Below are 25,775 nucleotides of genomic sequence, written 5' to 3'. Positions count from 1 at the left end.
ATCCCCTCTGCCTTTTCTGGAACCTGTACTTTAGGAGTAGTCGTACCCCTGGTGTATAAGATGGATAAGCTCCCAACAGTCCGTCTGCGTAACAAAAGGGACGCGAAATCACCTATTAACCAGTATACCGGCACAGCCGTCTCTAGGTCCCTTCTACCCCCTTTGGGTGTAGCCATGAATTACCGGGATCTGCATAGATTGGCAAACTGGACCGAGGCTTTGTTTAACTCCACCATCTCGGCCTTAAAAGCAATTAATAAGGAAATGTCAGAGATAAGGGAGGTAGTCCTTCAAAATCGTTACGCTTTGGATGTAGTCCTTGCCTCTAAGGGCGGAGTTTGTGCCTTAATTCATTCCCATTGCTGCATGTACATTTCAGACCAGTCAGCAAATATTTCAGCCACCATCAACCACATGGAAACAATGATAGCTGAAAACCCGCTGAAAGCCACAGGGAGTGATGCATGGGGTTGGATGTATTCCTGGCTCCCTGATGGCAGTTGGCTCAGGAATGTTATAGTATTATTAGCAGGACCGCTATTAATCCTTTTGCTTCTTTGCCTCTGTATCCCCTGCTTATTGCAATGCTTGCAGCAAATGATGCAAAGACTCCTGTCACGGAAGCTAGGACCCACAGTCATCGCTGTGATGAGGGAGTATAGGCCCATACCCCAGAACGAACCTAAGTATTAGGTTGTTCAGAAGAAGAGGAGGGAGTGAAGGGAGAGGGGAACGGTTAATCATTAATATTATCTACACATAGTAAATTCCGGCACTCTGCTAGGATGGTTACACAAGCTCAAACCCAAAAATGCAGTTATTTGCAAAGTCTAAATCAGACAGGTCAGGAGGCCGTTTCCTGTCTAACCAGCTATCTGAAACTGCTGATGTTAGTTAAAGGTCAGAAGGTCGTTTCCTGCCTAGCCAAAAACTGCTGTCAACTAAAAACCACTAGCAAGATGTTTCCTGCTTTGCTTCTGCTTTAAGTAATGCAAGATAAGAAGAGATACGAAGGACACGTGTACAAGGAGGTGGGAGGGGGTGCTTACTGAGCAGAGAAAATGCTTAACCAGCAGAAGAAGTGCTTAAGCTAGCAGCCTTAGCCAGCAAATATAGATGTGCCATATAAGGAATAAGTTGGAAACTTGCCAGCTGATTGGGGGAAGTTTTGGGGGAGGTCTGGGAGGTGGGTAAATACTCTAAAGTATAAGAAGGCTTGCAGATGCGTATTGCTACACAGTCAGATTTCAGAAACTATATTCTGCTGGCTGTCTCTGTGCACAGATTTGCAATAAAACTCTTTTCTCCAAAGAAGAAACTTTCCTGGAATTTTTTTATTCTCTTCTCGGTCCTGGGGACGCGGGTAAGCAATTCTCTGGCAAAGTAAAGGGCATAAGCCTACAGGGTTAAGTACTTAATTCATTCTGGAGGTCCGTTCTTAACCTGAAACTGTTCTTAACCTGAAGCACCACTTTAGCTAATGGGGCCTCCTGCTGCTGCCGCACCGCCAGAGCACGATTTCTGTTCTTATCCTGAAGCAAAGTTCTTAACCCGAGGTACTATTTCTGGGTTAGCGGAGCCTGTAACCTGAAGCGTATGTAACCTGAAGCGTATGTAACCAGAAGCGTATGTAACCTGAAGCATATGTAACCCAACGTACCACTGTAAATCTGCAGTGCCGCTTCCACCCTATTGGACCAGTTTGCCTGACACACAACTTCATCTACAGAGCAGTGGTTAGAGTGTAGCACTAGGACGTTGGAGACCAGAGTTTTCAAATCCCCACTCGGCCATGAAGTGAACTGGGAGTGGCCGGCCTAATCTACCTCACAGGGTTGTTGTGAGGAGAAAATGGAGAGCAGAAAAACTATGAATACCGCCTTGAACTCCGTGAAGGAAAAGGTGGGGATATCAATGCAACCCATCAACAAAGAATCCATTGACCAGCCTGCTATCACTCCATTGCAGCCAAAAAACTAGAAAAGGCATCTGACCATCACACAGCGAATGACTCACTTCTCAGCGACGATCACCAGGAAGGAAGAGGGAGCCAGCTTAAAATAGCACCAGGCAACCAGTTTTAATGCCATTAGCTCTGAAATAAGGTTGTCAAAAAGGGTCAAGACTCTCCTCCTCTTAATGTCCTGGCTTGCAACAGAGTGAGTGATTACTTTAATAAGAGAAAATAAAAGCAAAGAAAGGTTTTTAAAAAAGAAAAATGTTGCACGGCCCTTTTGATGGAGCCGAAAGGAAGGAGGTTAAGGGGACTGGAAGGTTCTTAGGGTGGTAAACAACTCCAAATTGTATATGTTTTAAGCGGATGCTACAAAAATGGTCCAAATATTTATAGAACCTGCCTCTCCCAAAACACTTGGAGGAAGCTTCCGGCGATATAATTAGTGCAAAGTCGATATAATTAGTGCAGACTCATTTCGGTGACCGTAAACAGCCGCCTGCTGGTTGCTGGATCAGGCCAAAGGCCCACCTAGTCCAGCATCCTATTTTCGCAGAAGCCAACCAGGGGCTTATATGGGAAGCCCACAAACAGCAACTCACCTCACAGGGAATGCAAGTGGCAGTTTTGGCACTTTTCCAGATGTAATGTCTTCCATAGACATGCTGCTTTGGGGGCAGAGACCCATTGGAAAGGAGGGCCCTCATCCCCCCAACACACACCCTTCTCCATACTTTGCATACTTTGGAACCCATTGCCACAACATGTGCAGACTGTTAGGATATAGTTCCGTTCCACCTTAGAAGGAGCAGGCAAGACTGTTGTGTATCACATGCCTGTTTACTTCCAGTACAGGTCTGCTGGGAACTTCCGTTTGTATGTTGCTTTTGTATTGCTGTTTGCTGGAGACGAAGGGAAGCAGACATGTTTTTCCTTTGTTCCTGAACTATGCTGAATAAACGCCTGTAAATAACGCTTACACATGTCTCTGTCCGCCACTTCTGTTGTGAGAAGTTATTCACTCTGCTGATAAGAGTGTGCTGAGTCTCTAAACGTATATGAGGCTCGTGTCATTGATTGACACGGAGATTGCCCGGCTGCCGGCCGGTGGCTGGAGCCAGCTGGGGGCCTGCCAAATGCCCCCGTCTCCCCGGCAGTATCCCAACAACAGGGTTATGGGCCCAGATCCACAGCGCTTACAGGAGACTGCTGATAGCTGCTGCGAGACACCGGCAGAGACAGAGGTATGTGAAGCTGATCGTCCTGGCCGAGGCTAGAAGGCTTTTGAAGTCCATGCCAAGAAGCGATTAGGCCGAGGAGAGAGGCAGGCCTTGTAATTTTCGAGCACCAAATTTAGGCCACTTCCTGTTTTCAAGTGGGGAGGTGGGGCTCAATCGCATACAAGCAAATGTATGTTGTGCAATGAGAGCAGATCAAACACACCTACCCCCTTTCCCATTTTATTTTCTCAAATGGATTTTTTGCAGTAAAATCCACAGGGGTACCTGCCCCCCCCCCCGAATTCATGCCAGAAAGCCCAGTTCTAAATTTCAGCCCAGATCTCTGAGGCCACGTTTAACGCCATACATTTAAATCCCTGTGATATCATTTTGAGCAGTCATTAGTTCCCTCCCCCAAAGGATTCTGGGAGCTGCAGTTTGCTCAGGATGTTGAGAGTTTTGAGGAGACCCTTATTCCTCCTCAGTGGAATTCCCAGAGTGGTTTAATGGCCAATCCCTCTTCCCAGGGGATTCTGGGAATTGTATTCTGTGTGGGGGAATAGGGGCTTCCTAAAATCCATTACCATCCTTAACAAACCACAGGTCCCAGAATCCTTTGGGGGAAGCCACAACTGTTTTAAAGTGGTATCGTGATGCTTTACATGAGTGGTGTGAACGGGGCCTGATACGATTGGCAGCAGTGGCACAATGCCCTGCTCTGTAACCAGGACCCTCTCCAGAAAAGGCAGCTTTCACCAAGGCAAAGAATTGCCCCTCTAAACATTGTTTTGCCACAGCTGAAAGAACCAGATAATGAGGTTTAATGAGACTTAAGGATGAGACAGAGTGGCTGAACATACTGGATTAATGTTCTAGCACACCAGGAAGAAAAGGCCATAAGGAAGACAGAGTGCAAGGCAGCACCATTAGCTGGTATCAAAGAGATGCAGCCAATCAAGAACAGCTATTAGGACTTTGAAATGAGATTAAAAAGCTGAATCTGGTCAGATAAAGGAAGTGGCTGACCACATAGCCCAGTTCACTGCTTCCAAGAGTGGTCAGTCGGGTATTTCTATATGCTCCTGAGAAAGGGATTTATAGCTGGGTCTGGGGACCTTTTTCCAGCCTGAGGGCCACATTTCCTTCTGGGCAATATTCCAAGGGCCACATGTTAGCGGTAGGTGGGACCAGGAGCAAACATGGGCAGAGTATAGTACTCAGCAGCAATGCACAATAGGCAATTTACTTGGATCAGCATAACTTCAGTCTTATCCATAGCTGCCTAGGAGTAAGCTCCATTGGACTCTACAATATGTTTCCTGCTGGCTGCCTAGGTTCAACTTGCAGAACACATTTGAGCTTTCACAAAAGCTCCTCTGCCAGCTGAAACCCAACCTTTGGCTTTCAGAGAGAAAGGCAGGCAATCATGCAAAGAAGTGCTGCTGTCTATACTGGCTAGCATGAAGCAGGGACCCCATCAAAAGAAAGGAAAGAAGTAACCAGCCTCTGCTTGATTCTTTGCCAAATTCCCCAACTTCACCTATCCTAAATCTGCCACAAGCAAACTTGAAAGCCTCATTGTTGCCTCATTCATTTCCCAGATGCTCTTTGTCCTTGCTCTTGCTTTGAAAGAAACAAGAAGGCCTGAAGGTAAACTCTAGTGCAAGCTCATTCCATTACAGTACTTCCTTAGACAAATGGCTCAGATCTACAGTTCTGCAAGTTGCTGTTTCAGGATATGTTTTGCTCAAAATGTTTGTGACCAGGGTGGGTACCTATTTCAGCCAGAATGCAAAGCAATCTCGTATGCTTGGGGTAGACTTGCAGCTGTCCTTAGTCCCAAATCAAACTGACTCACTCTCATGCCAATTTCTCCTTCTTGTTTTGTTTTTGTTTTAAAAAGCTTACATAGTTCTAAAGGCCAAGTTCTTTCCTCGGCCATTCAGATTGTTTACAAGAGGCATTATCATTCTCTCGCCTCCACATTTTCCGTATGGTTTATCGGCAAACATAAAAGCTAGGTGGTCCTTGCAAATGGAGCTGTCCGGATGAGTCCCCTTGTTTTGACATTTCTGGAGGAAGGGAAACCATTTCTAAGAAATCATAATCATAATAATGTTTCTGCTCTAATTCCGAGCCCCTCCAGAGTTAACTGGGAAGGGGGAGGGGAGTGAAATTAGAAGGAAAGCGGGGGCGGAACGGTGGAGAGACAGGAAACTTTCCCACAAGTTTTGAACTTCAGAAGGTGGCTACATGCAGAACAGGCTGCTGTACAATCCTGGTCACAGAATTGTGAAGTTGGAAGGCATCTCAACGGCTTATGGAGTCCAACCCCTTACAATGCAGTAATCTCAACTGAAACCACACATTTAGAACACAGAGCAACAGGGGTATTAAGGGTAAAGGTAAAGGGACCCCGACCATTAGGCCCAGTCGCGGATGACTCTGGGGTTGCGGTGCTCATCTTGCTTTACTGGCCGAGGGAGCCAGAATACAGTTTCCGGGTCACGTGGCCAGCATGCCTAAGCCACTTCTGGCGAGCCAGAGCAATGCACGGAAACGCTGTTTACCTTCCCACCGGAGCGGTACCTATTTATCTTCTTGCACTGGCATGCTTTCGAACTGCTAGGTTGGCAGGAGCAGGGACCGAGCAACGGGAGCTCACCCAGTCACGGGGATTCGAACCGCCGACCTTCTGATCGGCAAGTCCTACGCTCTGTGGTTTAGTATTATCTACTCATAAATCAGAGTGCCAAAGCAAAAGCCATGCTGGGAAATAGCGTGGCACATTTGATTGGTCTGGATTAGGCCCAGTGAGGAACCTAGCTGCACGAGTCCCCAACGGCATTTCCCAGTTCCCAAGGGCTGGTAAAAACAGCTTCCCCAAAATCTTGCAAAGCTGCTGCCCAGCCAGCACCAGCAATACTAAGCTAGAAGGAACAATGGCCTGACTCAGCAACTTCCTGCGTTCTGCACCTGGTGCCCTATAACTCCCATCAGTCCCAGCCAACGTGCTTGGGGTGGGAAGCGCCTGGCTAGCAGAGACTGATCTAGAGAGCAGGGAACACAGAATTTTCAGAACCTTAAATCCCATGTGTCAAAACTATTTTAGCCTTAACTAAACATGCCACTGGATCTCATGGGTATAGCTTTGTTTGCTGCTAATGAGACAGGCGTAACGGTATGATGGGATGGGATTTCAACTCAAAGTTAAAATTCCTATGTGGCCCCCTCCAAATGTTGCTGGACACCAGCCACATGGCTAAGAGAGAGGGATGATGGGAGTTGTAGTCCAGATACATGTGGAGCGGCCAAAGGTTCCCCACGCCCGACGGTGCTGAGTTAGGTGGACCTAATGGTCTGACTCAGTACAAAACAGTTTCCTTTGTTCCCATGTCTTAAGGGAAAGGTCGTTGCTCAGTGCTAGAGCACCTGCCTGGCATGTTAGAAGGTCCCAGGGTCAACCTCCAACATTTGCAACTGAAAGGGTCAAGCTAACATGGAATTGGAAAAAATATGACTTCTCTGCCTGTGACTCTAGGGAGATTTTGCGAGCCAGAGAGGAAAATACTAGGCTCAGTGGCCAAGTACGTCGTCTAACCTGCTTTAGCTTAAGAGCTGCCTCTGTGACAGATGATTTGGTGGGGAGGCATGGAGACCTAATTTCCAGGCCTCAAAAAACAGTCATGGGCTGCAAACACAACTGTTTGAGGATGGAAGAACATCTGTCAGGGATTCTTTAGCTTTGATTGCAGGGGGTCAGAATAGATGGCCTTTGGGCATCCCGGCCAACTCCATAATCCTGATTCTAAGATTTTTGGGTTGCATTGCATTGCACTTTTACTCTGAGTAGGCCCACTAAAATGAATAGGCCTAAATGAGTCCTGTCCACCCATTTCATTGGTTCCACTCTGACTTAATGTTAGTTGGCTACAACCCATTGTTTGTTCATTCCTAACACACACACACACACACACACACACACACCCTTCCCTCCCACCAAACGGGATTCGTTTGGTCGATGCGGACTGTCTGGCTTCCGCCCTGAAGGAAAGCGTCTCCATCGTCCTGGGATGTGACACTGCAGGCAGTGACAGACACTACAGTGTGTAAATCTGTCATTGAGGTTTCCCTGACGGGATGCTAAATTTAGAACTCCTACCAAAACAGGGGGGGGGGGGAGAGAAAAAGCCACCTCTGTGATGAGTGCCTTGTGCCAGGAATTTGGCCTTTTACAGTGTTTTTCCTACCTTTGTATAGCGGTAAACCCTGCAAGAGAGTTCTTTTCCTCTCCCTAAAAATGGCAGGGGGAGAGCGGAATAATGGAGAAATCCTGCATATTAAGTACAAAATTATATTAATTATTCTCTAAGCCTGGAACCTGGTGTAGCACAGACAGAACCACTCAAGAAGGAGGTATCAGCAGGAGCAAAGGGTACCCCCAAGTTTTGCAGAAGTGCAGCAAGTCTTGAGAAAATAACACACACACACCCCAAAAAAGTACCCAGCTGTGAGCATGCTCAGTAGCATACAATGCTGGCTGGTCTTGCATGGGCGGAATGGATAATAGGGAAGAGGGATGGGAATGGAGTAACTTGAAAAAAGGGCCTGGCTGGCTCACACCACGATCAGAAGGGGGGAGCAGAGACCTCACAGCTGCTGTTTACTCACATTAGTCTATAAAAACACGTGCGCCGGGTGCGAAATAATACACGGAGGAGCACTGAAAAGAAAGAAAAGTTGGCAGCGTACATCGATTCGCCCTTCAGAGAGGGCTTGGGGTGCCCAGGCTGACACACATGTTTTTCAGTCGAGTTGCAGGTGATTAATTTTGCGGGGTAGAGGAGAACAGACACGTATACTGAAAGGGAAAGAGTGGGTGGAGAGGATGAAGGAAACCAAGTCTTTTCTTATCAGCACGAGTCCAGCTGCCGCTAAAATGACTTTTTTTTTCTTTTTTGAGAGAGAGCGAGCAAGACAGGATCTACCCAAACATTTCCTTCCAACACAGCTGGGGGGGGGGGGCGGGCAGAAGGAGAAGGGTGTTCCTGTTAAGAGCGGGGTAGAAATGAACACGGCTCAGTGGTTAAGAGCATCCGCTTAGTGTGCAGAGGGTCCCAGGCTCCATTCCTAATGGCGTCTCCAGGTACAGCTAAGAGGGACACCTGCCTGAAACCACAAAGACCTGCTGCCTGTCAGTAGACAACGCTGAGTTAAGGGGACCAAAGGGACTGACTCTGTTGTAAAGGCACCTTCCAATATTCCTGTGTCTGGGGATAAAGGTCGTTGCAGAGCATCTGTGACTTGGTTAGGACAGCTGACTCCGAAAACCCCAATAGAGAAGACCCACTTTGCAACACCTCCCCACTTAAGCAGAATCGGCACGTGCTTTTTAGTGAGAATAACCGAGCATGCACAGAGTAGTTTTGCTTTGCGCCACAGGCGCGGAACAGAATTCTTTTCCTGATATTGCTGAGCGGAAGTTGTTGTTTTCTCAAGTGCCCATCAGGCCCCAACTAGAGCCCTGCCGCAGGATCAGGCCAAAGATAAGCTTCTAAGTCCAGCGCCCAACCAGATGCTCCAAAGAGGAAGCCCAAAAGAAGGACCTGAGTTCAAGAGCAACTCTCCCTACTTGTGATGCCCGGGACTGCTATTCAGAGGCACCCTGCCTCTGACAGCAGACCCTCCAAGTGTCCCTATTTTCCAGGGACAGCCCTGGATTTGCAGAAGCCATCCTAGTTTCTGATTTGATCCTGGAATGTCTCACTTTTCCTTAGGACGTCCCTATATTCATCAGAGAAATGTTGGAGGGTATGGAGTTATCCAAACCACCAGGCCATCTGAAGGCAGTCCTGTATTAATGTTTCATATTTTATTAGGTTTTTATATATGTTGGAAACCACCCAGAGTGGCTGGCGCAATAAATAGTATAAAGCTGGGGTATTATTATTACAGTGGTGCCCCACAAGACGAATGCCTCGCAAGATGGAAAACCCGCTAGACGAAAGGGTTTTCCGTTTTGGAGGTGCTTCGCAGGACGAATTTCTCTATGGGCTTGCTTCGCAAGACGAAAATGTCTTGCGATTCCTGGGGGTTTTTTTCGCTCCCCACCCCCTTTTTCTAAGGCACTAAGCTGCTAATAGCCTTTTAGCAGCTAATCCGCTAATCCCTTAAGCCTTTAATAGCTGCTAATAGCCGCTAAACCGCTAATAGCGCTAATCCGCTAATCCGCTAATAGGGTTGCTTCGCAAGACGAAAAAACCGCTAGACGAAGAGACTCACGGAACGGATTCTTTTCGTCTTGTGAGGCACCACTGTATTATTATTATTATTATTGAATAGGATGCCCTTATTATCATCAAATAAATTTTGGAGGGTACGTGACTGTGGAGGCAGAACCCAGTCTTATATCCTCCACAAATTTCTCTAATCCTTTTTTTAAGTCATCCAAGATGGTAGCTGTCACTCCCTTTTGAGGCAGCAAATTTCACAGTTTACCATATTTTTCCATGTATAAGACCAGGTTTCCCCCCTAAAAAATAATATTCAAAATTTGGGGGTATCTTATACACGGATAGATCTCCCCCCCCCCAATTTTCTTAAATTGGAGTCCCCCAAAATAGGAGTCATCTTATACATGGGGGCGCCTTATAGATGGAAAAATACGGTAACTAGAAAGAATCACCTCACACATCAGCTTCTGCAGCCTTGACAAAAACGAGAACCGTTCCTCCAGAAGACGCTGGTTCGAAAAGGCACACCTTACCTCATGAAGCAAGATTTAAGAGGTGGGAAATAAAATCTGGTTAAAAGTATTCTCCAGGGCTACAACAGGACGCCACTCCGTGTGAATGCCTGAAGCAGTGAAGCCCCTCAGAAGCCCCTTTCCCCCTCAATCCAGCGGTGAACAGACTCGGTTGAGTCGGAACCAGGTGGGTTTGTGACATCAGAGTTGTGTTGCAGAATGAAAGGCAGAAAGGGTTCTTTGAACACCCTCCAGGGCAAAATGACCTCCATCGAGTAAGAGAGCCAGGATTAGGACCTGAGAGACCTGCTCAGCCATGACGCTTGCCAGGCGTGACCTTGGGCTGGTCACAGTCTCTCAAGCTAACCTACATCACAGGTTCGTTGTGAGGAGGAACGTGTTGTGGGGTAGAGCCACCTGGACTTCCGAAGTTAGAGCCATTAATTTCAACAAGTCTACTCCTAGTCAAACTTAGGACTCAGCTACATTAGTCAAAAAACAGCATTTTGACTACGTTATGCAACACCAGATGGAGCTAGAGAGCAAAATATGGGGGGGGCAGGTATATGATCACAGGATGTGGTGAACACACACCATTTGAATGGCGATGCCCATCAAAAATGGCGATGCCCCCTCAAATATTTTATTGGAGGACAAAGACCCTTCAGCCCCTAGGAGTTGGCTCCTATGCTGGGCAGAGAGTACATTCTTCAAACAGAGGTTTCCCCGCCCCCTAAAATAAAATAAATAAAATAAATTGAAAACAACTACCACCAAACGTTACAGGCTTAGTAATGAAGACACATTTAAAAACCTTAATATTTAAACTGGCGAGGCAGTTAGGATCAAGGAGCGACAACTATTGCTATCCCCTACACACACACACACACACACACACCATTGCTCAGGTTTATCACAAGCCTCCCAGGGTTTTTAGATAAGACACCCTGTACCAGCCAATTCCAGATCAAGGTCTATTTTTGTAGCCAGGGCATGATGACCAGTCAGAAATATAGATTGTGACAAGGCTAATTTCCATCCTGGAAGATATAACAGGGCGTTTATTTTTTAAATGGAACTTTTAGATACAAAAAGGCTCGGAAGGGAAAAAGAGAATCCACCCACCCACTCAGTTTCTTATATTCAAATCCTAATAAGTAAGCTGGTTTGCTTGCTTAGGAAAGGACAATGTCAATACAGAATACCTCCCAGGACTTCCAAGCAGCAAGACTGCTATTGACAGTTATTTGGGATATCGTTGGGGGGGGGGGGGAATCAGGGTACCTTAGCCCAGGAGATGGATCAATCCACTAGTTTATTTCTGCATTAGGTGTACTTTGCTGTCAAGAATGATATTTTATTTCATTTATTTTATTGGCCAATTCCCTTTCGTACTTTTTTCTTTACTGCTACTGCTTCAAGCGGGGATATCCACCATGGAGTTTTAGGTTCGAGCAAATCATTGTATTTTGCCCAAACCATATAGAGAGATTGCCTTATAATGTGATTTGGAAAGTTTTTATAGATCTTGACTTTATCGTAACCTAAGTAGGCTTGCCAACCATAACGGTTGTCATGTCCTTCTAGGTCCTGAAGGTCTGTATTTTGTAATATACACCATTCCCTGACCCAGGAGAGACAGGCCGCCTCGTAATATTTTATTGCAGTTATATCTCTCCCCCCCCCCCATGCCCCAAGGAGCTCAAGAGGGCAGCCATGGTTCTCCCCGCTCCTCATTTAATCTCCACAACAACCCTGCGAGGCAGGTTAGGCTGAGAGGCAGCAATTGGCCCAAAGTCACACCCCCAGTGAGCTTCATAGCTTAGTGGAGGATTTGAATCCTGGTCTCACCCAGGTCCTAGTCTGACACTCTAACCACTACACCAGACCGCCTCACCTGCTGAATAACTCTGGAGATCATTTTGGCAGAGTGTTGCTTCAGCTTTATTTGTACACTTTGCTTTCTTTTGCCTTTTGGTGAAGACCAAGCGCGAACGCGTGCTCATTCACTCAAAAAATACTCCTACGTCCAAACCTGCTGACTTCTCGTTTTTGGAAAGATGCAATGAATTTGTGGGTTGCCCTTTACCCCTAGACGATCCAGTGGGAATCTTATTAAATCACTAGGAGGACGGTCCCTTGCCCACAGCCGAGAGTTCTTGCTGTTTTGCTCACTAACCGTAACAAAACACCAGCCTGGCTAATTAAGGGAGATGCTAATGACTTTGCTTCTGAGGCTCAAATGTTAAGCTCAAGGCAGAGACATTTTCTCCCTTTTTCAACGAGAAGTTTATGCGCCCAAGCCTGGTGGGTTTTGCTAAGCGTAAGTCAGAGGTTATTATTACGAGCATTTAGTTCCAGTTTATTTTTTAAAAAACCCCACCTCTGGCAGGCAGCAAACGTTTCTAATAAACGTGTTGTGGTTTTTTGATCACCGACAAAATTAGGTTAATGACACCTTTCAATGCCTCTCTATAATAACTTCTTTTAAAAAAGAAAACACCAGTTTTCACTCATGCATTCCCATTGTTGATATTTTCCAGCCATTCTCACCAAATAATCATGCCACCCTATTTTTTGCATTTGGGAAATGCCATATTATATATATATTCGTGGCGTTCATGCAGAAGCTACCTAACAGAGTCCACTACTTAGCTGATGCCCTGCTCCCTGTTGCCCACAGGTTCATATTATTTGAATCTGGGGTCATTTAGCTGCAGTTCCTGCATTGCAGAGGGTTGGACTAGATGACTCTTGAGGTCCCTTCAAATTATGCAGATTATACATTTCAGTGAGACTCAGCAGCAGGAGATTCAGAAAGACGTGAATGCCAGGAGAAAAGAACCAGCTCCCAACATAGGAAGCTGCCTTAGACCAAGTCAGAGCACACCGGCGGGCAGCAGCTCTGCAGGGTTCCAGACCGAGACCTTTCGCAGCCTTACCTGGAGATGCTGGGAGTTGAACTTGCAGCCTTCTGCACGCAAGGCAGATGTTCTACTACTGAGTTATGCCTCTTCCCCCAAACACAGCAACATCAGCAGCAGCTGCATCGTGCAGAGTCAAACCATTAGAACACCTAGCTTAGTGTTGCGTACACAGGCTGGCAGCAACTTTCCAAGCTCCATGCCCAGCCAACATTTCTCAGGAGAGATCTTTCTACTACAAAACCTTTCAGAGAATATTCTGCAATATGCAACCCCCTTAACCAGCTCCTATTTTGTCACCCGCAAACAGGATAGAGAGTTTGCAGGGAGCCATTTTGCCTGGGAGCTAAATAAATCAAGACACGTAACAAAAAGCCTATCAACACTCAGCCGCCCTATGCCTGGGCACGGGTGGGAAGGGAAGGCCGTAGCTCAGCGGCAGACCATCTGCTTCGTATGCAGAAGGTCCCAGGTTCAATCCCCAGCCTCTCCAAGCAGGGCTGGGGCACATTGCTATCTCAAAACCCTGGAGAGCAGCTGCCAGTCAGGGTAGACAATACTAAGCTAAATGGGCCAACCCTTGATAGGATGCAGCTTCCTACCTGAGTAGGAAAGTGTCAAGGTGGTAGCTCAGAAGCACCTAAAACCCCAGAGAGCTTCTGCCAGCCAGTGTAGACAATATGGAGCTAAAGGGAGCAACCGTCTGACTCAGTCTAAAGCAGGTTCCTTCCTATGTCCCTTTATTTGTTCCTATCAACAAGCTTGAAAGACAGAGGGGTTTTGTTCGGGCTAACAGTGTGGGGTTTTTTCCCCATTCAAATTGGCCACTGCCCAGCTCCCAAGACAGGAGGGGTCAGAGCATCACCCTTGTTCCTCCCTGAGGCTTAGCATCCTGCACAGAGGGATCAAGCTTGCCTCCGGGGATGACTGCTTTCCCTTGTTTAGCCTCTGTTTACCAAGGCTACTAAGGGGAACCAGAGCTGGTGAAAGGAGCGAGGGAGAATCTTCCTTTATATTTAGCTCCCCTGCTGCTGGATATAGCAACCCTGGGTTTATTTAAGAGCAGACTTTCCTATATTAAGAATATCAGAGATTAGCAGGTCACCCCCTGCAATGTCCCGGCAGGGATTAAATGCCCGTGACTGTGTTCAGGCAACCCGGCAAACACACTTCACAAACGCCCCGTCCTTTCAACCCAACTTCGCTCCCGTGCCTGAAGACAGACAGAAGGAGCTCTAAACAGCAGCCACCAGCCAGCAAAGGTCAGCATAGGAGTGCAGAGACCCAAAGGATGATCTAGTCCCCTGCAATGCATCAAAGCCCTCTCAAGCAACCCAAGCGCCTGGAGCAGAGTTGAATGGTTTTTATTTAACTTATTTTAACGCTCTGCACATTTTGTAGGGGTTACAGCGGCCCCACCCAGGACGGCCAGTTTATTTATGTATAAAAATATATGTGCATTCATAAAACAAACCCAGACCAGTTCACAAGAATCGTATGCAAAACCGCACCATAAAAACCAGGTAGGTGTATTTAAAAAGTGGAGATTATTTTGAATAAACATACACAAATTTATTGATTGATAACATGGTAGATAGACAATGTAAGGATTTGCATAATTTTATAACATGCAGAGAATATTATGTGTTGAGAAATCAGAGAGAGGAGCTGAGGGATGTCTCTGGGGGAGGGGAGGGAGGGTTTGAGGGGTGGGAGGAAGGGGGAAAATAATGAATATGATACGTTTTGATAAGTTGTTATGTTGTAATTGCTAATAAAAATATTTTTAAAAAAACAAAAATAAAAAGTGGAGATTAACTGTTACGGAAAGGTGCACTTTTAATCACCTGCATAAGCCTGACAGTGTAGAAAAGTTTTCAGCACACATTTCAGAGTTGAAACAGAAAGCTCCTGCTGAACATCTGTCAGCAGCCTATTCCACAAAACTGGGTGGATGACACTAAATGCTCGAGTTTTGTGTTGATGTCAGATGAGCCTCGCCAACTTGTGGGAATGACCAGTGATGCTCCTATAGGTGCTCTCTCAAGGATTGAGCTAGGATCAGGTGGTCCCTAAGGATGCTCTAGATTTAAGTTGCTTAAGGCTTTGTCAGTTAATTCAAGGGTCTCGAACCTGGTAGATGGGTAGCCAATGCAGCTTTAACAATGTATTCAGTCAGATGCCTGCCCTCACCAGCAGTCTGAGAGCTGCATCCTGCACCAGCCACAGCTTCCAAACCAAGCCCTACACAGAGTGCATTGCAGCAATCCAGCCTTGAGGTCACCAGCGCATGGACCATAGTGGTCAGGCTTTCCCAGACCCTTCAAGTGTCTTTCCAGGGAAATTCTCAGATTTACATAAACTGTCCCGGTTTCTGATTTGATCCCGGAATGTCCCGCTTTTCCTTAGGACATCCCTATTTTCATCAGCGAAATGTTGGAGGGTATGGAGTTATGTGACACCCCCGCCCCAAACCAAGGAGATAAGTAACTCTACAACCTTTAGAAGACAAGTTTTTAAAATGGTTAACATTTTATTATGTTTTTATGTATGTTGGAAGCCGCACGGTATTGAATAGGACATCCCTATTTTCACCGGAGAAATGTTGGAGGGTATGCTATCCCTGCCCAGGAACGACCCTAGCTGGGGAACCAGATGAAGCTGGTAAAAGGCAGAGAGGATGCTTTGGTCTCCAGTGACACTTTCCAGGAATAACCCCAAACTAGTCACTCATCAGAGCGGTGTGGAGTGGCATCTGGAAGGCCTCAGGTTCTTATATATATTCTTATAACACAGAGAGGACAATGAGACCTGTATTAATATTGCAGGTTGTACTCAATGCCAGCCCTACTCACTGTAGACCCACTGAAGTGAACAGACATGACTAACTTAGGTCCATTCATTTCAATGGGTCTATGCCAAGTGTTAGCTTAGCTGAGCAGATACAGCCCTGCAGTTGGAATAGGGACTCCGCAGAAACCAGAACTGGCTACCTTTTGCAGAGACTGCAAGAATAACTCCCCCCCCCAAAAAACCCCCCAACAACAACTCAGAAAGCATTTCTACTGCAAGACATACAAGATCCCTGTTTGCTAACTCTAGGTGGGCTGTAGGAACTTCCTGACTCGAATTCTAGAACAGCTGCAGTGGTCGTTGTATACAGACATGTTCTCCAGGTGAGAGTCCTACCCAAACCACAAAGGGGAGCGGAGGTTATCAGCAAACATGGGAGAACTCAATGTTTGCAAAAGTACAAAATGTGTTTTGGGGGGAAGGGGCAGTGGCGTAGCGTGGATTGTCAGTACCCGGGGCAAGGCAAGTAATTTGCGCCCCCTAACCCGTGGATTTGCGCCCCCTAACCCTAACCGCCAGATGTTGCGCCCGGTGCGGCCGGCCCCCCCTGCACCCCCCACGCTACGCCACTGGGAAGGGGGACACCGGGGGCAGAATACTTCGGAAAAACAGCCCAATGAGGTCTGAGCATGCTCAGTAGCCACAGAAAGCTGACCAGCCGGTGTGCGGAGAGAGGACGGAAAACGAGGAGGGAAAACGGAATATAATATCTGGGGGAAATTAACTGTGTGCTGCAACCCATTGTCGCATTTCCCGTTCATTACGGTGGACCTGCAAAACCCTGCACAGATTCACCTGCTTTTAATTAGGACCTTTGGTCCTGCGCGCTGCTCATTGTTCTGCCTGTCAATTGCATGATCCTTGGGTGCAGAGACCTATGCAACTCTTAAGGCGTGATGGCACTGTAATCAGAATACCAATACCACCTGATCTTGGCTTTTTCAACGCGTTGGTATCATGCCTTGCTATTATATAGCACACAATGCATTGTGAGGTTCTATGCACAAAGAACTCAAGCTTCCTACTGAAGAATGATAAAAGGGTTTTTAAAAAACGTGCACATTGCTCTAATGGCTTGCTCCACATTCCCTGGATCTTTGGGGGAAAGGCATCTAATTTGTTTTGTAAATAAATAAGAGATTGCTTTAGCAAATCAGCAGGAACTTGGCCTCGCTGCTTCCTCTCTCCCTCCAACCATTATAGCTGGTAAAATGTAAAGCCATTAAATGCCACTATTTTACACAAAAGTGGGAGGAGGGATACACACATCCAGGAAATTCTCCATTTCCGGATTACCAGTCCTGTTTTAAAGCAGCAGAGTTTCCGATCTTCCCTTCAGACCCGAGGGCAGGAAGCCCACAGAGCGGACAAGCCCAGCCGCCTGATTAAACAACCACCCTAGACACATTTCCTGGACACGAGCCACTGGGGCGGGGGGCGGGGGGAGAGACAAGGTGCAGGAGGAAACATGCAGACCAAGCCTCACTTGTGGGTTCAGCCCATCTCCCCGCAAAAGAAAAAGGCAAACCACAGGCAGAGCCATAACCCATCACACTTTGCCACCAGCACAACCCCATAGATCAGGCTCCCGATTCATAAAATTGGGTCTCTCCAGAGGTCATCTGGTGCAACCCGCTGCAGAAACTCCACAACTACAAAATTCTTGCTTAAAAACCAGTAATAAAGGCGTGGCCACCACTTTCCTACCAGTAACAAGTAGGGCTACAAGCACATACACCCAGCCCCCATGCAGGGCCTTATGCAAGGGTTTGGATTGGCCCCAGGCCAACTCAGCTGTAGGCCCTGAATCAATTGGGAGGGGGAGTCCTAATGTTTAGTTAGGGTTTTAAATGCCTATTAAGCATACAGTCAGGAGCTGGGCGGGGGTGGGGGGTGAGTGAGAGACCCTTCCTCCTCTCAACCACACTGCAGACAGCAGGACTGATCCTTCCACTCACCAGCTGGGGGGGGGGGGAGTGCAATCCTGTTAGTTGCAGGGATCTGCTTCCCTAGGAATTACCCAGCTGGGAATGCACTGGTGAGGTAGACCCCTTGCAGCCAGCAGGATTGAACTCTCCTGGCAAAGCAGTCCTCTCCAGCCAACAGGGTTGCACTGTTGAGCAGACAGCGTGGTCCTGCTGGGGTCTGCTTCCAGTGTGCATTCCTGGAGGGTTGGGGGCAGGGAAGGCAGACGTAAAGCAGACCTCTGCAGAAAGCAGGCCCTCCTCTGTTCACCAGCTGGCCAGGATTCAATCCTGCTCCCTTTCACTCTGAACAGCCCGGTTTTGCTTGCGATGTGGGCTCTGCCTGGCCCCAGTAGCAGGTCCTTGTGAAGAACTAGTGCCAAACCATCCCAGATACTGCTGTCGAACCAGCACGTTCTCACACTGCTCCTGCCACTAGCTGCTGCACCAGACGAAAAGAGAAAATCAGAACATAACATATGTTTGGGCTGCTACAATCCAGTGTCACATGTCTCTCTGCCCCTGGCCATCTTGCCAGAAGCTGAATGTGCTGTACTGTGTTAGGAAGCAGACACTGTGCCCAGGAGAAGCTGCCTTATCCTCATCAGACCATTTTTGTTGTTGTTTAGTGTTTTAGTCGTGTCCGACTCTTCGTGACCCCATGGACCAGAGCACACCAGGCACTCCTGTCTTCCACTGCCTCCCGCAGTTTGGTCAAACTCATGCTGGTTGCTTCGAGAACACTGTCCAACCATCTCGTCCTCTGTCGTCCCCTTCTCCTTGTGCCCTCCATCTTTCCCAACATCAGGGTCTTTTCCAGGGAGTCTTCTCTTCTCAGCTTCAGGATCTGTCCTTCCAGTGAGCACTCAGGGCTGATTTCCTTCAGAATGGATAGGTTTGATCTTCTTGCAGTCCATGGGACTCTCAAGAGTCTCCTCCAGCACCATAATTCAAAAGCATCAACTCTTCAGCGATCAGCCTTATTATGGTCCAGCTCTCACTTCCATACATCACTACTGGGAAAATCATAGCTTCACCTATTCGGACCTTTGTCGGCAAGGTGATGTTTCTGCTTTTTAAGATGCTATCTAGGTTGCTATCTAGATGCTATCTAGGTTGGTCCAGCTCTCACTTCCATACATCACTACTGGGAAAACCATCAGACCATTAGCTCAGTGTCATCTACACTAGCTGACAGCAACAGGTCTCCAGGGTTTCAGGCAGGGGACCTTCCCAGTCCTACCTGGAGATGCCAGGGACTGAACCTGGGGCCTTCTGCATGCAGAGCAGATGACCCACCACTTGGCTACAGCCCTTCTGTGTTACAATACTGACCAAGAAAACAACACAAAGAGTCAGGACCTGAGCACAAGAGAGTCCTCTCCTCTCCTGTCATTTCCAGCAACTGGTATTCAGAAGCATTGCTGCTTCCAACCATGGAGGCAGAGCTGAGCCATCGTGCTTATCAAAAGCCTTATTTCCCCCCATGAATTTGTCCAATCCTCTTTTCAAGCCATCTGAGTCAGTGGCCATCCTGCAGGAGAGAGTTCCATAGTTTAACTACCATATTTTTCGCTCTATAATACGCACCAGACCACAAGATGCACCTAGTTTTTGGAGGAGGAAAACAAGAAAAAAAATATTCTGAATCTCAGAAGCCAGAACAGCAAGAGGGATCGCTGCGCAGTGAAAGCAGCAATCTCTCTTGCTGTTCTGGCTTCTGTGATAGTTGCGCAGCCTGCATTCGCTCCATAAGACGCACACACATCCCCCCTTACTTTTTAGGAGAGAAAAAGTGAGTCTTATAGAGCAAAAAATACGGTATGTGCCATGTGAGGAAGCACTTTCTCTTATCTGTCCCGACTTCTCCAACATTCAGACTGTGAGGTGCTCGGCTTGTGACGCATGCAAAAGGGCCTTCCTGCAAGGTGTCAGGATTTCCTGAGTGTCACCTGCCAAGGCCCAAAACCCTCGAGTTTTCCGCCCAGCACAAGCCTTTGGCTCCAGAGTTCTTTCTGGCTGTTCAAAGAGAGGCAGCTCAAAGCTTGCTTAGAAAATGACAGTGAATAACAATGAAATCCCTCTGATTTAACAAGCTCCTGTTGCTCCACCCCAATTCCCTCTTTTGCCTTCCACCTCCTTGCTTCACCCTGGAGGCAGGGAAGCCCGGAAAAGCGCGAGACACTTTTGCTGCTTGCCGTGAGTCGCACAGCCTGCTCCTGCTGCTGTTTTGCAACACTTCCAGCATGATCCAGAGTGAATCAGTCTGCCACTCCCCTCCGGGTGCTGCGCAAGGAGGAATGAATGAGATCCAGCTCACAGGAACTGGGGTTTAGGGGAATAGTGAGGAACCTCAGGCCCAGGAGCCAAATATATTTGTCAGCTCACCTTTCTGCAAATATATACCTAGTTTACCTGCTTCAACCTGCGGCCGTTTTGCTGGTAGGGCAATAGCGCACGTTGAATTTTTCAACTTCCCAAAATGAGGGGTGCTAACTAGTTGCAACATGACATGAGAATTCAAAAGACATTTGGGTTAAATTAATAGGATTTAGTTTTGCTTGGCAAGTGAAATATGTGTAAAATTGCGCAGAACTCATTAAAAACAACTGCTATACATTTTACTTGCCATTAATACACTGGTACCTCCATGCGCTGCTCTGGTTCGGCAGAATTGGCTTAGTCATGCTGGCCACATGACCCAGAAGCTGTACGCCGGCTCCCTCGGCCAGTAAAGCGAGATGAGCGCTGCAACCGCAGAGTCGGCCACGACTGGACCTAATGGTCAGGGGTCCCTTTACCTTACCTTGGGTTACAGACGCTTCAGGTTACAGACTCCACTAACCCAGAAATAGTACATCGGGTTAAGAACTTTGCTTCAGGACGAGAACAGAAATTGTGCAGCAGTGACGCGGTAGCAGCGGGAGGCCCCATTAGCTGAAGTTGTACCTCAGGTTAAGAACAGTTTCAGGTTAAGAACGGACCTCCGGAACAAATTAAGTTCTTAACCTGAGGTACCACTGTAATGTGTTAATGGTTATTTATTAATATTTTTTATTATTTATTTAGATCCTTGAGCCAGATCGCACTGGGACATACCCTCCAACATTTCTCCAATGAAAACAGGGACAAAGGAAAAGCAGGACATTCCAGGATCCAGTCAGAAGCTGGGATGGCTTCTGTAAATCTGGAGCTGTCCCTGGAAAACAGGGACACTTGGAGGGTCTGGAATAAACCCATCCGGGCAAAGAAGCTTTATACAGCACAGGTTTCCTCCAAGGCCTCGTCTCTCTCTCAAGGGCAGGTGCCCCCCCCCTTGTCCTGAGTCAGTAGGAGGTGGGGGGAGTGGGAGGGTGCTGAGTAATGCTCAGGGTGCCCTGCCTCTCCTTTCGAGGAACGTCACGCAGAGGGCATCCAGGATCCAGTAACAGCCCACAAGGCATGCAAATCCGTGGCTCCCCGCATGTGTTCATCTCATCACGCCACAAGGCTCTTAATCTCTGGCGGCGGCGGGGGGGGAGCGTGAGAGCAGGGGGGGGGGGCTATTCTTAGCTGACCTCTTGAGCAAGCCAGAGAGCGTTATGGAGCAGAATGCTGCTCTCTCTGTCTTTCTCGCTCACTGCTGTCAGAAGAGATGCACCCGAAGCGTTGGGATTCCCAATGGTGGTGCTGTGGAAGTTGGAGCAACCTTGCTGCAGCATCAGGCTGCTGGCTATTCTTGGGCCTGGCCCTACCATTAGGCAAAGTGATCAGCAGGCGCCTCAGGCTGCAATTGCTGAGAGGTTGGGACTGGGGTTCCCTAAGCAAGCCTGCTGCCCTCGGTTGCCATAGAGGACACCACCAATCTTCATGTAAAGTTCAGTTTGATCAGCTTGCACACATGGATTAGGCTGCAGGTGAGGAGAGGCGCCATCTTCTCCTTTGCCTCAGGCAGCAAAATATATTGGTCCGGCCCCAGCTACTATGAGGAGAAGATGTTGGCTAGATGAGACCCTGGCCTGAACCAGTGGTTTCTTCTTCCGATGGTCGATTCCCATGACATACAGCCTCTGAACCCAGAGACTCCATTGGATCAGTGGTGGGGTCTGCTGCCTCTGCTGGCTATGAATGATGGGAGTTGTAGTTCTCCAACATCTGGGATCCCAAGGTTGAGAAAGGCTGGTCTACACCGACTAGCCAACGTTCTCCAGCGTTTTAAAGAGGGGACCTTCCCAGCCTTACCTGAACATGCCAGGGACTGAACCTGGGACCTTCTACACTCAAAGCACATGCTCCGCCACTGAGCTGAGGTTCTTCCCCATTAGAGGGCAATGCTTTTTCCCCACAACCAAAGCACTGATGAATCAGCTGCCAGAAACTTTCAAGAAAAACAACGCATCAAACTTTTCTACCACCTCTTTTTCCTTGCTCCTTCACCTTCTATGGAAACAGTTTGGCCTGCCTCTTTTCCGTCAAGTCAGCTCTCTCTCTGCGGAGGAGGAAGCAGCCAGTGAAGACGACAAGGGGAAACAGATTTCAATTCACATATTATTATTTTTTAAAGGTGCTTTCACCACAGATTGAGCACATGAAGCCGTGACTCACTCGCACGAGGACAGAGCCCGTCCCACCTACTCGAGAACCAAAAAGGATGAGATGAGATGTAAACGGAACAAAGCCCAGGAAGTATATGGGTGGATCGGGGGCAGCTCAAAGGGTGACTTTCTGATGTTATGAACTACAACTCCTGAAGCATTCTGTTTACCACAGCGGTCAGCAACATGCCACCATCTTGGAAAAGCAAGATTCCACCTGTGCTATTTGTCTCCAGCCTGGAGAGGTTCACCTGAGACCGTCCTCCAGAGGCAAATCTACTGTGGAACTAATGAGGCTTCAGAGCCCCCCCAAATGTAGGTCCACCACTGCCTTCCTCATATTCCTGCTCTGAGCCTTGGATCAAAAGAGATCTTTTTATACCACAGGCTTTCCATAACTGTGCGCTTTTCTCCGCTGAATTTTCGATTTTAGTGATGCTGTGTTAATCGCGTCATACTCTTTTGCGCTCTGCTGCTCAAACTTTTACAACGTCATTTCATTGATTTTTCAATCTCCCCATTGCAATTTTTGATATTTTACCATTGCAATCCGGCTACAAAACACCCTGACCATTAGGCATGCTGGCTGCTGGGAGCTGAAGTCCAATCACGTCCGGAGGGTCACAGATTTTCCAGACTTGTATTCCTCTGAAACAGCCTGACTTACACTCGTAATTTTGAAATGAGGGGCTTTAATTAACCTGCCAGAACACCATCCGTTTTCCTTTTTTAAAAAGTGTACTAGGATATTTATTCTGGTTCTGCTTAGTACATAATATGTGCCAATCAAATATGTTCACTCATTGTCAGTTCCATTTGCACGCCACTTTGCCACAAAACCGTCACAGCTCACAATGAATCAAATGAACAAATATAACAATTACTAGGGGCTTGCTCTGCTCACCAACCCACCTGCCACTCTCCCCACATTACTCTCCTAGGGTTTCCCCTTCCCACCCCATGCAACTACTAAGCTCACTCTTCACCTTCCCAAACCCATTTCTTCATGCAAATCCAGGACTGTGATGTGGCCATAAAAAGTCCTCCTAAGGGCAGCCGCCTGATGACAACCTTGCGTTTTTATGTATATAGGAAGAAAAAAACTTATTGGGTTGTAGCCAACCAAGTCCTACTCAGAGTGGACCAACTAAAATTAATACACCTAAGTTAGCCATGCCCATTACTTTCAGTGGGTCTACTCTGAGCAGGACCAAGTTGTGCGATTCCTGCCCTACAGGGGTGCATGGGGCACCTTCGTTTTATAGTTTCAAACATGCGCTAACCTTTGGATACCAGAGATGGCTGTTTTCAGGACCTACCCTATTCCGATGACTGGTCTAATTGTTTCTAATACTGAAAAGGTAAAGGGACCCCTGACCATTAGGTTCAGTCGTGGACGACTCTAGGATTGCGGCGCTCATCTTGCTTTACTGGCCAAGGGAGCTTCCAGGTCATGTGGCCAGCATGACTAAGCCGCTTCTGGCGAACCAGAGCAGCACACGGAAACGCCGTTTACCTTCCCGCTGGAGCAGTACCTATTTATCTACTTGCACTTTGATGTGCTTTCGAACTGCTAGGTTGGCAGGAGCAGGGACCGAGCAACGGGAGCTCACGCCGTCACGGGGATTCGAACTGCCAAACTTCTGATCAGCAAGCCCTAGGCTCTGTGGTTTAACCCACAGCGCCACCCGCGTCCCGGTACCTGGTGGCAAAGGGTACCTGCTGGCAAAGGGTGGGCAATAAATTTAAGAAGAGAAAGGAGAATGTTAGATGCACCCCATAAAAAAACACACACACTAACTGGGTAGACAGATAAAGAGATACAGAAGTAGAAGGAAAATGCACCATCAGCATTTGTGGTCATGTGCAAGACTTAACATGCATGTGCAACCAGAGTCAAGATACAGTTGCCTCTGACTCAAGGCAAGAGGACTTAAATCTGCAGTGTTATACTACTCCTGTCCAAACCAGGGTTTCCCAACCTTGGGTCTCCGGTTGTTTTCAGACAACAATTCCCATCATCCCTGACCACCGGTTTTGCTAGCTAGGGATGATGGAGACCCAAGCATGGGAAACATACTACATGGATGTCCTGTCTGCTGTCAGGTTCAACACAGGTTCCTCCCCTTTCCGCAAGAACCCAAAATGAGCCCTATAGCTGGACCAGGTCCAAAGGCCTATCTAGTCTGGCATCCTCTCCTCCCAGTGGCCCACCGGATGCCCCAGTGTGAAGCCCCACAGCAGGACCTGAGTGCGAGAACCGTTTGCGATTCCCAGCAACTGGTATTCAGAGGTGCACTGCCTCAGACAGAGGTAGTAGAACACAGCCACCAGGCCACCACAAACCATAGCTAGTAGCTCTGACAGCCCCAGACACCCCAAGGCCTCCTGCTCCCTCCAAAAACTCCATCCTTTCTCCCTCGCTGCCCCATGTGCTTGGCGCAGCCTTCCAGGACAACTTGTCACACAAGCTCCCTGGTCCCATTGGAAACTTGAGCACTTTCTTCTCAAACAGCAACGGCCTGGACTAGTCCACACCGAAGCAAAAAGTGGATTCTCATCAGTCATCTGCACTTTAATGTTTGGGTCCCCATAGGGCATCCTTCCCTCTCTGGTGTTAGCCTGGACCTTTCTCCCTTTAAATACATTCCCCCCCCCAGCCCCCAAACCTTGGAAAGTCCAAAATGGCCGGTACTGAAAAACCCTGCATTTAAAGTGGGGGGAAGGTCCTGTGTTGGGGTTCCTGTTTTGTTTGCTCCCACTATGGACAAAGTCACTATTTACTCCTGCCACAAATTCCTCCCCTTTGTTGTTTTCTCTGTGCCAGAACCTTATAGATTGTCATCTCCTTGGGGCAGGGACCATCTGCTCCTGCTCTGTGGAATACAGGGCTCATGGATGGCATCAAATGCTGCACTAATAGTAATAATACACCTTGAAAGGTAACAAAGGAAGACCCTGGTGGAGAGGAAACAGGGAACACCCTAAGCAAACAAGGACAGCTGCCCCATAGCAGTTCCACTGCTATGGATGTTTTCTAGCTTAAATAAAAGAAAGGGCTTGTTTATATTTTTGCAGGGGGTGGAATGGGCGATTACAGAATATATATATTCTTAAGAGAACGTGGAGAGCCTGCTAGCCTAATGGCAGGACAGCCCATTTTAAAATAGATCATTAAAATAAGAAATTCCTCTGGAGTGACTCAGCAAGCAATATCTGTTTCCTACGTTTTTATCTCTGCCCTTTCTGCAAAAAGCTTAGGCTGATGTCTACGACAGCATCCCCCAACCTATCGCCCTCCCTGGATGCTTTGGGCTACAACTCCCATCAGCTCCATGGGAGTTGTAATCCAATGCATCCGGAGGGCACTAGGTTGAGGGTAAGTCTGAATACATGCACAATGCATTCACACCTCCTCATTCCCACAACAACCTTGCTAGGTAGGCGAAGGTAATGACAAGCGACAGGCCCCAAGGTCACTCGTTGGAGTTTGGACCTGTGTTACCTGGAGATTAGGTCCAACATTTCAACTTGTCCTAGG

The 25,775-nt window shown here is 47.7% G+C and overlaps 1 protein-coding gene across 2 annotated transcripts in view; it reads right to left on the bottom strand.

Annotated features, from left to right (window-relative positions):
• LOC310683696 (tyrosine-protein phosphatase non-receptor type 11-like) overlaps positions 1-25,775 on the bottom strand; it is a 65,888-nt gene that overhangs the window by 37,388 nt on the left and 2,725 nt on the right. The window contains exon 1 of one of the 2 annotated variants that reach the window (XM_083454003.1): positions 9,941-10,096. The exons of the other annotated variant lie outside the window; for it this stretch is intronic. Within the exon in view, the coding sequence (XP_083310129.1) occupies positions 9,941-9,945 (5 nt within the window). The 5' untranslated portion in view covers positions 9,946-10,096. Of the gene's footprint in view, positions 1-9,940; positions 10,097-25,775 lie in introns of those variants that run through there. 2 annotated transcript variants of the gene reach the window in all.

Source organism: Podarcis tiliguerta, assembly GCF_965153285.1.
Source record: "Podarcis tiliguerta genome assembly, chromosome: 8".
In the NCBI taxonomy this organism is placed as follows: Eukaryota; Metazoa; Chordata; class Lepidosauria; order Squamata; family Lacertidae; genus Podarcis; species Podarcis tiliguerta.
The sequence above is the reverse complement of the archived record's forward strand: the minus strand, read 5'-3'. Positions and strand labels throughout refer to the sequence as shown.